Source organism: Pelobates fuscus, chromosome 3, assembly GCF_036172605.1.
Source record: "Pelobates fuscus isolate aPelFus1 chromosome 3, aPelFus1.pri, whole genome shotgun sequence".
Classification (NCBI taxonomy): Eukaryota; Metazoa; Chordata; class Amphibia; order Anura; family Pelobatidae; genus Pelobates; species Pelobates fuscus.
Window position 1 is genome coordinate 158,969,950 of NC_086319.1, and position 14,983 is coordinate 158,984,932.

At 43.4% G+C, this 14,983-nt stretch overlaps 1 protein-coding gene across 2 annotated transcripts in view; it reads right to left on the minus strand.

The window, feature by feature from the left end:
• PTN (pleiotrophin) overlaps positions 1-14,983 on the minus strand; it is a 163,151-nt gene that overhangs the window by 74,860 nt on the left and 73,308 nt on the right. For both annotated transcript variants that reach the window (XM_063447573.1, XM_063447572.1), the window contains one exon: positions 2,537-2,634. In XM_063447573.1, coding sequence (XP_063303643.1) covers positions 2,537-2,633 — 97 coding nt within the window. In that variant the 5' untranslated portion in view covers position 2,634. The remainder of the gene's footprint in view (positions 1-2,536; positions 2,635-14,983) is intronic.

Sequence of the window (14,983 nt, forward strand, 5' to 3'; positions counted from 1 at the left end):
TGTAAAAAAATGCCCCAAATTATTTTTTACCACATACTTTGGCATGTAATGGTAAAAAAAAAAGGGGGTAGGCCTTTTGTGGTTTTTTTTGAACAGTCAAACTGTTATAATACCCCAAATGGAAGCATAGGCTTATTAAATCCGTCTCTCAATATTCTACTGTGAATACTGAAAAGGACAGGTCTCCTGTATGGCACTGTAGCTTCACGAAATAGTGCCATAGACATACAATGGGGGTGTCCTTTTACTCAGAAGACTTAGCTGAGCATAATTTGGGGGGTTTGAACTTAGTGGCACATATGAAATATACAAAATGCCCAGCAAAAATGCAATCCGTATGTAAAAAAATGCACAAAATTATTTTTTACCACATACTTTGGCATGTAATGGTAAAAAAAAATGGGGGCATGTTAAGGCACAATATGCACCTTATGAGATACCCTGGAGTGTCTACTTTTACAAATAGTAGGCCTTTGTGGTTTTTTTTTTGAACAGTCAAACTGTTATAATACCCCAAATGGAAGCATAGGCTCATTAAATCCGTCTCTCAAAATTCTACTGTGAATACTGAAAAGGACAGGTCTCCTATATGGCACTGTAGCTTCACAAAATAGTGCCAAAGACATACAATGGGGGTACCGTTGTACTCAGCAGAAGTAACTGAACACATAATAAAACTTTGTACAGGAATAGCACACACCAACTTTACAAAATACACATAAGAAGTTCTTTGTTATAAGTTTGTGTGCGAAAACCCCCAAAAAACACAAATTTACTCCAATATTTAGCGGTTGGCGGTAAAATGGCTAAGTAGAAAGTGTCAAAACAACCTTAGGTGAATAGCCTGTGGTGTCTACTTTATATAAATATATACTTTTGTGTGCCAATTTTGTTTTCTTTTATGGCTATTAAGCTTACAAGACAAACATACCAAATTCTAAAATCGCTCCACATTAAAAGTTTATTTTACTCCTTGTGCTTTGTGACCTGTAACTACCAAAAAAAACTGAAAATCCCAGACACATTATATATTCTGTAAATCAGAACAACTAAATGAATTTATTTTAATTACTTTCCTTAACCTGCACTAATTGTGCACACATTATTATTGCAAAAACTGTAAAAAAAAAATAAGATTTTTAATTTTTTTTGCATTTTTCTGTATTTTTTAATAATTAAGCATTTATGTAAATATATGTTACATCAAATTAAAGCCCTTTCTGTCCTTTAAAAAACGGTATATAATATGCGTCGGTGCAATAAATTAGTCAAATGCAAATTGCAGTTGAACGCAAACAGCAAAAAATGCAAAAAATGCTTGTGTCATTAAGTGAAAGACAAGCTTCTGAAGCTGTGTCCTTAAGGGGTTAAGGAGGCCCACCGGGTGGGTATTTGTAAGCAGAGGCCCGGTCACACGCTGTGGTACTTTAACAGCGTGACTGGGCCCCTTGCTTTTTGGCAGCGCTGGGAGGAAGTGATGGCCGCGAGTCACTTCCTCCCACTGTGACTAAGAAGAGGAGCCGTGCGGGAGATGAAGGAGGGAGCTTGAGCCGGGAGAGGCAGGCCCCAACTCCCAACAGCCTCAGCCTCCACTCTAGACACAGGGGTAACCGGTAGGTTTGATACCGTAAATGTGCAGTTCTTAATGGCTATTATGTTTGTAGAATCCATTCACAAAGATCTTGCTTGTCAATTGACTTTTAAAGGAAATGCCTTTTTACTCTAAATATTTATAATGGAGGAGGGAACTTGGGTTTGGCATTTTACAGTTTAGGTGTGTGTGATGGGGGGAGAGCATTTTGGCTCTGTGTTTTGGAGGTAAGAAGTTATGCCATTTGTTAAAAGGTAGGAAACTTGAGGGTGGATTTAAAAGTGTAAATTTATGTCAGTATGTCTGTGTGTGTGTGTCAGTATGTCTGTCAGTGTCTGTGTCAGACTGTCAGTATGTCTGTCAGTTTATGTATCTGTGTCTGTGTGTGTATGTCAGTATGTCTGTATCAGTATGTCTGCCAGTGTATGTGTCTGTCTGTGTGTGTATGCCAGTGTATGTGTCTGCGTCAGTATTTCTGTCAGTGTATGTATCAGTGTATATGTCAGTATGTTTGTCAGTGTATGTGTCTGTTTGTGTCAGTATGTCTGTCAGTGTATGTGTCTTTATGTCTGTCAGTATATGTGTGTCAGTATGTCTGTCAACTTTTGTCTGTCAGTGTATGTGTCCGCGTGTGTGTCAGTATGTTTGTCAGTATGTATTTATGTGTGTGTGTCAGTATTTTTGTCAGTGTATGTGTCTGTGTATGTGTGTTAGTATGTCTGGCAGAGAGCAGGGTCCAGGGGCCCCAAGCAAATGGTTGCCCAGGGTCCGGTCAATATTAAAGATGGCCCTGATTGTACCCAGAGTCTAAAGTTGCCTAAGATTACATAGAAACATAGAACTTAAACAAAAAAACATGTCTATATGTTTCTATTCTATGTTTCTATGTAGTGTTAGGCAGCATTCGACTCTGGGTGAACAGAACAGAAAAATAGCAAGCATTACCTGGTTTCTCTTTTTTTCCAACCTCCGTCCCTATGGTTGTGAAAACCAACAGGCATGACAAGATAGCCAGCATAAATATTCCATTTTGGTGATGCATTCTGTGAATAAAAACAAAGATTTATTAGCAAGCAGTATCATTATGGCTGAAAACATATTGCATCACATTGTAAAATACTGCAAAATACACAGGGTAATTCCCTAAACACCAGGTTTTGTCCACATAGATAAAAAAATGCAGTGAATTCCCACTGGAAGGGCAGTATGGCAGTGGGAAGCCTGTTAAATAGAAAACGGGAGGGGAGCACATCCTAATTTTCCCCACTGACCCCACCAGAGGTCAGCACGATGGGGCTACTTATTATATAACAAGGAGGCTTTACTGTTGTTTAAATATCCAACACTAATTGGAGTTGGGTGGGGGATATTAATATAATACAAAGTGGGAGCCTAGTGGTGTCCCCCAAGCTCCCTTCAATGGGTGGTGAGTGGGAAATGTAGTAAAATGTACCAAGGGTTGGTGGACATGAAATTGCCCCCTACCGTTGGCTATGCCAGTGATGTGTCTATCGTGAGGCAAACAAGGCATTTACCTTGGGCGGCACTTTGCAGGTGGCTGCAAAAAAAGCCGCACCCAAACGCCTAGGCAGATCCCTTGTTTTCCTCGTGTCCTGGGGGGCTCAAGAGCTGGTCACTTTTGAGCCCCCCGAGGCGGGCGGCAGGCAGCGAGGGAGCATGCTCACCTGAGCTCTTCCTGATCAGCTCCCTCGCGTGCTGCTTAATGAAGCCGGGAGCTGGAAAATCAGAGCTCCCTCGCCGCCTACTCAGTCTGTCGGCCCCCTGCCTGCCCACCCAGCAGCCCCACTGGACCGCAGGTAAGTAATCCACTCCATCTCTCCCAGGGAGGCTGGGCGGATTTAATTAAAATCAAAAAAATAATAATTTGTGAGTGTTGGGGGAAATGCGTTTGTCCGTAAGTGTGTGTGTCTAAGCGAGTGTGTGTGTGTCTGTAAGTGTGTGTGTCTAAGTGAATGTGTGTGTGTGTCTGTCTAAGTGAACGTGTGTGTGTGTCTAAGTGTGTGTGTATGTGTCGGTCAGTGAGTGCGTGTGTTTGTCGGTGCGTGCATCTGTCAGTGAGTGCATCCGTCAGTGAGTGCGTCCGTCAGTGAGTGCGTCCGTCAGTGAGTGCGTCCGTCAGTGAGCGCGTCCGTCAGTGAGCGCGTCCGTCAGTGAGCGCGTCCGTCAATGAGCGCGTCCGTCAGTGAGAGCGTCCGTCAGTGAGAGCGTCCGTCAGTGAGAGCGTCCGTCAGTGAGAGCGTCCGTCAGTGAGAGCGTCCGTCAGTGAGAGCGTCCGTCAGTGCGTGCGTCTGTCAGTGAGAGTGTGCGTATGTCAGTGAGTGTGAGTCTGTCAGTGTGTGCCTGAGTAATAGTGTGTGTCTATCTATCAGTGTGTCAAATCAGTGAGTGTGTGTGTATGTCATTATTTGTCAGTGTATATGAGAGTGTGTGTCTGTCAGTGAGTGTGCATCTTTCAGTGAGTGGGCATCTGTCAGTCAAAGTGCGGCCTTGACAGGAAGGCGTTGGGAAATTTTTAATTAGGGCGGGTGCCCGAGCACCGTCCTGCCTGGGGCAGCACAAATCCAAAATACACCTCTGGGCTATGCGTCCCCAAATGCCTGGTCACCTCCCATTGAAATATAGTATCTACTCCTACCCCAGAACCTAATAATAGTGAGGGGCCAATAAAACTAAAACCTAAAAAAAAATTATAATTATATTTACCATCAGAAGTCTTAGCCCTCCAATGCAAAATGAAAATTCAAAATGTGCAACACATCTATTAAAAAAATAAAAAAGAAAGCTAACAGATTCTCAAAAAAAAACAAAAAAAAAAACAGACGCAACAAGAAAGAGATTTATCTTTGCAGAATGAGGTTCAGGACGATAGAAAACCTTTATAAAGGCTTTCCCATGGTTTGAATTCTCAATAGATTTCTGATGAAGTCCACCCCCCTGTATATTTCATGAGTTGCCTTATACAATAATAGCACCACCCAATTCCAATGTTTGTTGCTGGGGGGAAAACTAGATTGCCCCCTGTTAATAAATAGTCTCCACACGCTTGCCAGTTGCTAATTTTTCATGTTTAGTAGATATGCCCTCAACTTTCACATGGCATAGGGATATTTGAAACCTTCCTTATAGTAATTTTGAGATCATATTGACCTTTGTCTTGTTTTTTTATTTTTACTTTAATGTAGTGTCTGGTTAGCAAGTGCCAGTCACCACATGGTTAACCCTTGTAGCACCAAGGGTTTTTAACTATTTGGCCACTGGCTGCTAGCTCTAGATTCAGAAAATGTAGATTCTAGAAAATGCAGTCAATTAAGAACGACATGGAAAGCTAGGTGGACACCTGCAAAGGCTAAGACTTGCGCATCCCGCGCTGGGCTGCAGTTCCCCGTCGGCAGAGTCCATCATTTGCTAAGGAAGGGGAATTATGCAGAGCGTACCTGGCTGCAGTGCTGGAGTATCTGACCGCTGAGATTCTGGAGCTGGCAGGGAATGCCGCTTGAGACAACAAAAAGACCTTCATCATTCCCCGCCATCTCCAGCTCGCTGTCGGTAACGAGGAAGAGCTCAACAAACCACTGGGAGGAGTGGCCTTTGCTCAAGGAGGTGTCCTGCCTAACATTCAGGTTGTGCTAGGGCCCAAGAAAACTGAGAACCACAAGCCTGCCCAGAGCAAGTACTGTCAAATAAAAATAAAAGTAAAATAATAAAAAAAAAAATCATAACCAAGGGCACATAGATTGTAAGCACCTTTAAGCCAGGCCTTTTTCACCTCTAAATATCCCCTTTCTAAAGTTGTAAAGCGCTGCAGAATTTGTTGGTACTATATATATGAGAAATGCCGTATTGATCTCATATGCTAAGGCATTCCATCCTTCAGATAACATTGGTGGTTATATTGTTTTTCATGTAATGCTTTGGTAATGCCAGAAAAGCCAAGTATATAATATAAATTAATAACAAAATCAGCAAATGACCTTTGAAAATAAATAGTACAACCCATAGTTAACAGTCCATTGGATATTACATTTCAAAAATATCAATTCTGGTAGCGACACTGACACTCTCTGCTACAAAGTGACAGTCTTTTATAGTTTATGATTGGTGTTTTTCAGCTTTCAATGCACTGTAGTTGCTGTGACAGATAGCAGGAAATCCTCCTCATCAATTAATTGGAGTTGGCATAGATCTCTATGCTGACAGCATACTGACAGATGAAAGAAGTAACATATGTTTTTAACCACTACCTTAACTGAGTATTAACTTTTTTTTTTTCATGTATTTTGCCAAATTAAATGTAATCCTTAAAGCCTCACTTACCCTCATTTATACTATAGTTGCTTACAGAGAAACAAATTCTCTGCCAGAAACCTCTAGTCCCAGATATAATGCCTGCAAACTTTCTTAAATTGTAAGCGTACACCCTGCTTCCAAAGAATGCAGAAAGTGATAATAGGTCAAATCATTCTTACAGTCTGGAAACTACCGTCAGCACAGTGTTACCAGGCCCGCAAGCTGCAGGGGGCACAATAAGTGGTACTCACACTTGGGTCTCCACAATGGGCATTTCTGACAGGTGCCGTGATGCTTTAATGGTGGCCGGGCCTCTGCCAGACTGGCAGTGCTGGGACAAGGTGAGTACAGGTCACTTCCTTCCATCCCACAGCGTAAAAGCATGGAAGCCAGGCAGAGAGGAAGGAGAGCCTGCACTAGCACCAGCAAAAAGTCCCTTTACACCCAAGGGAGCATCAGCCTCAGCCAGCAGTCCCACTGGATGCCAGAGAGCATAAGCCTTAGGCAGCAGTCCTACTGGACACCAGGCAAGCGATCCTTCAACAACCAAAAGGCATTGAAATAGGACTGTGGCTACAAATATTGAAAAATCTGTGTAACAATTTGTATCTGTGTGTATATATTTGTGTCACTATGTGTGTATCTGTGTTTGTATGGCAGTGTATGTATGTGTATTTGTGGCAGTGTAAATCTGAGCATTCATGCACCAACACTACAAAAAACTCAAAACCCTGCATTATAAATGCCAACACTACACAAAATACTCCACCACAATCAAGCTGCAATATCACACACCTACACACTCCTGCATGCAAACATCTACACTACATACAAATACACCCGTGCAATCTAGAAGGTTCTTGTCTAAAAATGTCTGACTTGTTCTTATTCTCAGTTTTGGACGGTATTTCGCTCTCTGTATAAATTCATTTAATGGTCAATTAATATGCTTTCATTAATTATTTCTTATTTGAAGGTTTTAGCAATCTCTTATTGGTTTTAAAAAAAAATTGTTACAGCTGTCACTGTCTTTTTTAATTTTCACATATGTACATAATTGTTTAATTGAATAAATTGATGTTTAATTGAATACATTGATATGCTTATAAAATTGCTGTGATACATGTATATGATAGCTTGATAAAGACCGCAAGGTCGAAACGTTGTGTCACTTTGGGCTTCAATAAATTTGCCATTTCTGGATCTAGAAGTTCCTGAACCATCTTTTGCATTCTATATTATTGTCACTGGAACCTGATGCTTGGTCCAGGTTTGGTTGCACCCTGGCTCAGATTGATGGGATTGAGTGCAGTTTCTATTGTCTATTGAAAAGGTTTGTATCTGTATGTGTGTCAGTGTTTGATACACATATTGACACACATGCAGATGTGCACACAAACATTGCCACACATGGAGTTACACAGACACACCCATGCAGATACGTAGAAACATAGATACCTGACACACATACAGATACAAACACTGATACACATGCAGATACAGACACACTGATACACATACTGACACACATGCAGATACATAGACACAGATAAGTGTAGATAAGTGTATTGGCTGTAGTGTACACACACACATACACTCTACATACCCAACACACACAGACACTTCAACCCCAGCACACACATAGACACACACTTCACCCACAGCACACACAGACACACTACATCCCCAGCACACACACACGCGTCATCCCCAGCACACACACAGACACACTTCATCTCTAGCACACATGCACACTTCACCCCCCAGCACAAACAAACACACATTTCATCCCCAGCACACACACAGACACACTTCATTCCCAGCACACACTTAGTCACACACTTTATGCACAACACACACACACACACACACACACACACAGAGACACACCTAATCCCCAGCAAACACACATGGACACACTACCATTGCAGAAGCATGAATGTTGGGGGGAGGTGGGGTGAGGGCAGCATTTCAGACTTGGACCCAGGCCGCACAATGTCTTGGGCCGGCTCTGACAATCCTACATTCAAACCCTACACACAAAAACACACCTGCAATTAAAATTTAAAACTGCACACAAACTGCATTCAAAACCCAATACTACACACAAATACACATCTACATTCACACTTACTCCCTACACACACAGACACTGCTCACAAATACAGCCTTGCAAGACAAAGCAAATGGTAAATCCCCAGCTGGCAAAGCATTGTGGGAGTTCTAATATAGTTGAAGATCTATCTTTTGGCCACCCTTGAGCTACAGGGGGACCTTAAAAAAATCCTTGCACCAGTTCCCTTTTTATATTAGCTTTGCCACTGGGTGGAGGAATGAATGGACACTACCACTTCACCGCTAGCATTACATTATGATTCCAGAGATTGGTAAATAATATTACATACCTCCCAAGATCAAGAGGTATGAGACTGGGATGAGGTGTGCAGGCTCTGAGCGGAGGCGTTGGCGTTGACATTAAAATGCTATTTACTGGGGGGCGTGGCCGACCGCCGAGCGAACAAGACGCGAGTGTGTGGAGCTCCGCACCAGCGCCCGATAAAGTAAGCAGCATACCCGGCAAACAGCTCCCACACACGGCCACACATAAGCCTCCCACACAGAGACACCAATGGGGCGAAAAAATAAGTAAAGTCGCCACCCAGAGACGCCCAAAACGTCCGATATTCGGCTCTCGTTTGCGAGGCCTACCCCACAGGCTGCCGCCAAGATGGCGCCCGCAGTTAACAGTGAGGAGGAGGAATCCCAAGATGACAGGGACAGCCTTACCTCACCTCCAGGAGAGTCTGAACCCCCATGTCCTGACTCAGAATCAGAAGCAGAATCGTCCCCTGTGACGAAAAAGGACATAAGAGACCTTTTAACAGAAATGAGAGAGGTGTGGAGAGCTGACATTCTAAGCACACAGAAGGAGGTGGGGGACCTCCAACAAAGGCTCACAGAACTGGAAACCAGGGAAAGTGCAAGGGAACACCAGATACAGCATTCCCAAGACTCTATGCAGACTATCTCCTCGCAAGTCCAGAAGCTCACCCGGACTGTCACCACTATGGAAGCTCGACATAGAAGGCGGAACATACGCCTCCGAGGAATACCTGAAAGCGTAGAGGAAGGAGCTTTAGTACCCTATATCCACCGTCTAATATCTACAATGGGCCTTAAAGGAGGTACTGACTCCAACACCATACTCTCAGCGTTTAGAATCCGTAAAGCGGCAAAAGCCCCGGGAGACGCACCCAGAGACATTATAGCGGTCACAAAGGACATAGCGACTCGCTCCGCTATCATGTCCCGCTCCAGAGACCTGGGCACTGTGCAACTGGAGGGGAGCACGGTGGCCCTATATGGGGATATCCCCACGGGCGTAGGAACCGGGGGGGATGGGGGGGACGCATCCCCCCCAGGAAATCATCTGGGGGGGACAGATAATGGAGAAATCCCCCCCAGGTCCGCCGGCCAAAGGGGAGCGCAAAAATCACTTGTCAGACTGACAAGTGATGTTTGCCGTCCCCCTGACAGGCTGCGTGCGGCTCCATAATGGAACCGCACAGAGTGTACGCTGGGAGGGGGAGCACCTCCCCCTCCCGCTCTGCATAGGAGCGCCGGGTGTCACGTGACTACCCGGCGCTCAGTCTGACACCGTGCGCCGCTTGAAGAGGTCCCCCTCCCCTGCTCTGTGCGGTAAAACGGCAGGGAGGGGGACAACAGTGTGCAAGGAGGAGAGTGGAGCCGGCGTCATTATAAGCTCAGACGCCGGCTCTGAAAAAAAAAGCAGCTGCCTGCCCGCCCTGCCACTGCCAGGTATTTAGTATGGAAGGGTTAGAGAGGGGAGATATAATTTGGGGAGGGGGAGGGGGAAGAGGTGGGTAGAAAAATGAATGGAAGGGGTTAGAGGCTACTAATAGGAATGGAGGGGGGGTGGAAGGGTACTAATAGGGATAGAAGGGTATCCTAATATGAATGGAGGGGGTGGGGGTACTAATATGAATGGAGGGGGGTAGGAGGGGGTATTAATATTAATGGAGGGGAGTACTAATATGAATGAAGGGGGTAAGGGGGCTAATAATATGACTAGAGGGGGTGGTGCTGTGGGGGGGTAGTAATATGAATAGGAGGGGGTAGTAATATGAACGGAAGGGGTATGGGGGGTAGTAATATGAACGGTAGGGGTATGGGGGGGTAGTAATATGAACGGTAGGGATATAGGGGGGTAGTAATATGAACGGTAGGGGTATGCGGGGGGTAGTAATATGAACAGAAGGGGTATGGGGGGGTAGTAATATGGCCGGAAGGGGTATGGGGGGGTAGTAATATGGCCGGAAGGGGTATGGGGGGGTAGTAATATGGCCGGTAGGGGTATGGGGGGTAGTAATATGGCCAGAAGGGGTATGGGGGGTAGTAATATGAACGGAAGGGGTATGGGGGGTAGTAATATGAACGGAAGGGGTATGGGGGGGTAGTAATATGAACGGAAGGGATAGGGTAGTAATATGAATGGAAGGGGTAGAGGAGGTAGTAAGTGTCCCTAAATAGCAGTTAGGAAATGTGGTCACCCTAAGTCAGGGCATCCATTAACACGGGGCAAAAAGGGCAGCTGCCGGGCCCAGTTGCTCCTGGGGGGCCCAAGGCAGCTGCCTCTTGAGCCCCGCTGCACACAATAATATGCTAAAAATGTTCCCTCTCAAATCCTGATCTGATTCAATCCTCCACTATTCGGCATCGCCACATATTGAAGGACTTTGTTTGCTCCTCCCGACCTCCCTTGCCCTCTGCGTACGCGCGTTCCATGATGTCACGACAACGCTAGGGTGAGCTCCGGTCTCCTACAACTGCAGAGCAGCGCCTCACGCTTTCAGCCCTGAACCCAGATCACTGCTGGTGTCTTCAGTACTGTAAGTACAAGAAGATATATTACTTGTTTTATGGGGGTTAGGAGGCTAGGTGGTTGGAGGGGAGACAATTAGGGACGGGTGGATAAAGGGGTTAACCAGGGATATCATACTGATTACATGGAATGCTCCCATCCAGCCAGGGATATCATTAGTACAGTACTATCTGCACATTGTTTCCCAAAAAAAATGATAGACATTTTTATTTCATACATTTGTGATGATTCTTTTTTTCCCTCTATATTCAAGTGACACTATAGTCACCAGAACCACAACGGCTAAACGTAGTAGTTTTGGTGTTTATAGCATGTCTCTGCAGGCTTTTTAAAGGACCACTCTAGGCACCCAGACCACTTCAGCTTAATGAATTGGTTTGGGTGCCAGGTCCAGCTAGGTTTAACCCTTTTTTATATAAACATAGCAGTTTCAGAGAAACTGCTATGTTTATATAAGGGTTAAGCCAGCTTCTAAATCCTCTAGTGGCTGTCTCACTGACAGCCGCTAGAGGCGCTTGCGTGATTCTCACTGTGAAAATCACAGTGAGAGCACGCAAGCGTTCATAGGAAAGCATTGTAAATGCTTTCCTATGCGACCGGCTGAATGTGCGCGAAGCTCTTGCCGCGCATTCAGCCGAAAGGGAGGATCGGAGGCGGAGAGGAGGAGGAGAGCTCCCCGCCCGGCGCTGGAATAAAGGTAAGTTTTAACCCTTTCCTCTGCCCAGAGCCGGGCGGGAGGGGGGCCCTGAGGGTGGGGGCACGAGTATGTTTTCCTGGCACTATAGTGGTCCTTTAATGTAAGCGCACTGCCTTTTCAGAAAAAGGCAGTATTTACATTACTGCCGAGGAATACCTTATCAGGCGGCCACTAGAGGTGCTTCCTAGTCCAGTGTTGCACAACGTGCAGCACTAGCATTCACGCTGAACACTCCTCATAGAAATGCATTGATTCAACGCATCTCTGTGAAGAGATGCTGATTGGTGCAGCGCAGTGTTTTGCCACGCATTGGGTTGGCTGATATATATTCAAACACTGTATATTCCTGTGCATTGTATTGATGAGGTGATCTGTAATATGCTCACAAACTGCACGTTCCTGTGAGTTATTTTGCTGTAGAGCTTGTGATACACTCACACACTGCACTTTCCCATGCATTTTATTGCTGAGGTGTTCTGTGATGTACTTGCACCTCACACATTACTGTCAGTTGTATTGCTGTGGAGCTATGCGATACACTGATATGCTTCACATTATATTATTTCACACACACACACACACACTTAAAATTTAACATTATTATTTTATTATTTACATAGCGCCATCAAATTCCGTAGCGCTGTACAATGGGATAAACAACTCCCAGTTTACTGAATAAGAATATACCCGGCGAGTAAGAATGCTATCCCCCCCAGATTTGTGGGGGTTCCTACGCCCATGGATATCCCATTTGCAGCACTTGCAGAACGAAGACAACTGGCACCAGCGGCCAAACAACTACGGGGAGCAGGAGTCAGATACAGATGGGGAGCAGATGGATCCCTGGCGGTACCACGGGGAAACCGGATGCTTGCCCTGACCTCCTTGGACGACCAAACGGAGTTCCTCCGCCAGTTACACCTCCCTGAGACCGACAGAAGGGAATCAAGGGAAGAAGACACGGCGGCGCAGTGTACGCCCAAAAGCAGTCTTGGTCAGAAGAAGAGCTTGTATATATCGACTATGCCTAAGAGACACTCATAAGCTACCATTCATAGCTGCAACACGCATACCTTCAGTTCCCGCACAGTTGACCAGTTGCGGCGCAAGGGCCACCACCTAAACTTCACCTATGCCAAACTGTAGCTCCTGAAAACTATTGCTATTATTGTACCCAGTTACTGACCGTTGATACACCATGTTGACACTTTTATATTACAGCAAAAGGAACCAGAGGAACTGTCATACTTTTGTTAGTACTTTAATCCAGTTATCTCTTTAATATGACGGCACAGTTATTGCTAGTATTGCACCCAGATGCTGAACGTTGATGCAACCATACTGACACTTCCATACTACAGCACAGTGTATTCTGAGGCATTGTCATATTTTTGATATTACTTTAATTGTGTTATTACTTTAATTTTGTTATTACTTTAAATTTGTTATTACTCTGATACTACGGCAAGTTATACTACGAGTATCCAAACTCTAATAAAAATATAAATTGAAAAAAAAAAAAAATGCTATTTACTGTACGTGTCATTACGCTCATATGCAGACATTCTTTTTACTATTGCCATACATCTATTTGACCATTTTTATTCCAATATTTTTGTCACATCTGCTTTTGCATTTTTGCTTTTAGATTAACTTTTCAGACCCTGTTTAAACTATTGTAAGATAAAGGTCACTGTATAATGTACAAAGCCTTTCATTACCCAAATATATCTATAAATGCTGAATGAATAAGTGAAAAATGAAAATGGTGTAAATTTACATAATTCAATTTTTTTACATTTGTCTGCAAACCAATATATACAAAAATGACTGAGTTATGATATGTTTATATGCTAGCTATGTAGTCCTTATTTCAAATACATGTTATGCTATATGTGTTTAATCAAATAGTGCTTGGTATGAAAGGGGTTAAACTGAATTTCCGATAATCTATAACTTTGCTAGCATTTCTGCTAGCACAATGTACGGGTAAATGTTTTATTTTGAATCCTGCATGAAGCCTGTACAGCAAGCATAACTAGGTTTATGGACTCAGAACACATTGAAATAAACCTATATTACAAGAAAGCAAGCGGTGCTATAAGCGGTGCTGCTTCAACAAAAATGAGTTTTGAATTGCATCCACAGTACTGGAAAAGAATACCAATGGCAATGAAAAGCAGGGCATTCATGAGATTCACAGTAGCAAAATTAAAGGCATACTCTAGAGACTGATGAAACATTTATGTATTTTATCGTATTTGGCTTAAATAATTAACTGTAGATTTGCATGTTCAAATTTAATACTTGAAAAAAAATGTTTTGCAGATTTCAGTATCTCACTTGCCTTACTCCCTACTGGCTTACCTCCCTCATTCTATAGTAGCTCATCCTTTGTGTCTTTACCATCTAAGCATTGTTTTCTCCAGTAACACAGCTGCATAACTCCCAAGTGTCCCTATTTCGGAGGGACATTCTCTATGTTTGGCTCAAATCCCTCTGTGCCTCTCTTCTATTCTAATGTCCCTATTTTCTAGTAGCTCCACATAGTTGGTGTGTACAGTATGCGTAACAAAGTCCCACAGCAATGCAACTCTCCATAATGTGTCTTTAAACTGTAGTGTAGTGTTTAGAAATCAGTATGTGTTATTAAGATACAGTGTTCTTGTTCTAAATGACACTTTAGTTGTGTAAATGGTTATTAGTAAGTCACCTAAAAGACCTAGAACAGCTCTGCCCAAATCCACCCCCCACTCACACCTGTAAAGTTTAAAGTCTATCTCTTTATTCATTTGAAATGTTCAGAGGTATGCCATTGTACATACCATCAGGAAGCACAACAAAGTTGTAGTTCAGCTAACGGCTGTCGTAAAAAAACTGCAAGTCACAGAAGCCCCTGCGCGGAGAAGAACATAGGATGTGCATAGAGAGCTTTGCACTCGGCCCCTGCTTATAAACAGAGTGCAGGTAAACAGGCAGATTGACAAAAATCCTATGTGTGAGCTAGCTTATTTGTAGATAAGTGATTGTCATATTTTCAGGAGGCAATTGTACAGGTTCTGACCAAAACAAAATTATAAAGAAACCTGGAATTTGAACCTATGTGTGTTCAACCACAATGTACCTCTTTATTAAGCATTTATATTTATTATGTATTTTGTTCAGGAGAAATAGGGCTTTCATTTTACAACAAATATATATATGTACAACACAATTTAATATGAATCTAAAACCGTGTGAAAAATTAAGAAATGTTATTTTCCAACTTGTGCAAAGGATTTTAACGGTGAATGTCATAATACTGATAGCTTTTACTGCAATAAAATACACACAGTTGTATGCTGTGATGTGCCATGGGTACAGCGGTGCCCCTTATGTACAGGGTTCGTGGCGTTTAGGAAACTTACATGGTAAAATAAAGAACCATTTCAGTTTTTACACATTGAAATTTGCTTGATTGGTTTGCTGGGTCTATGCTGCCTTT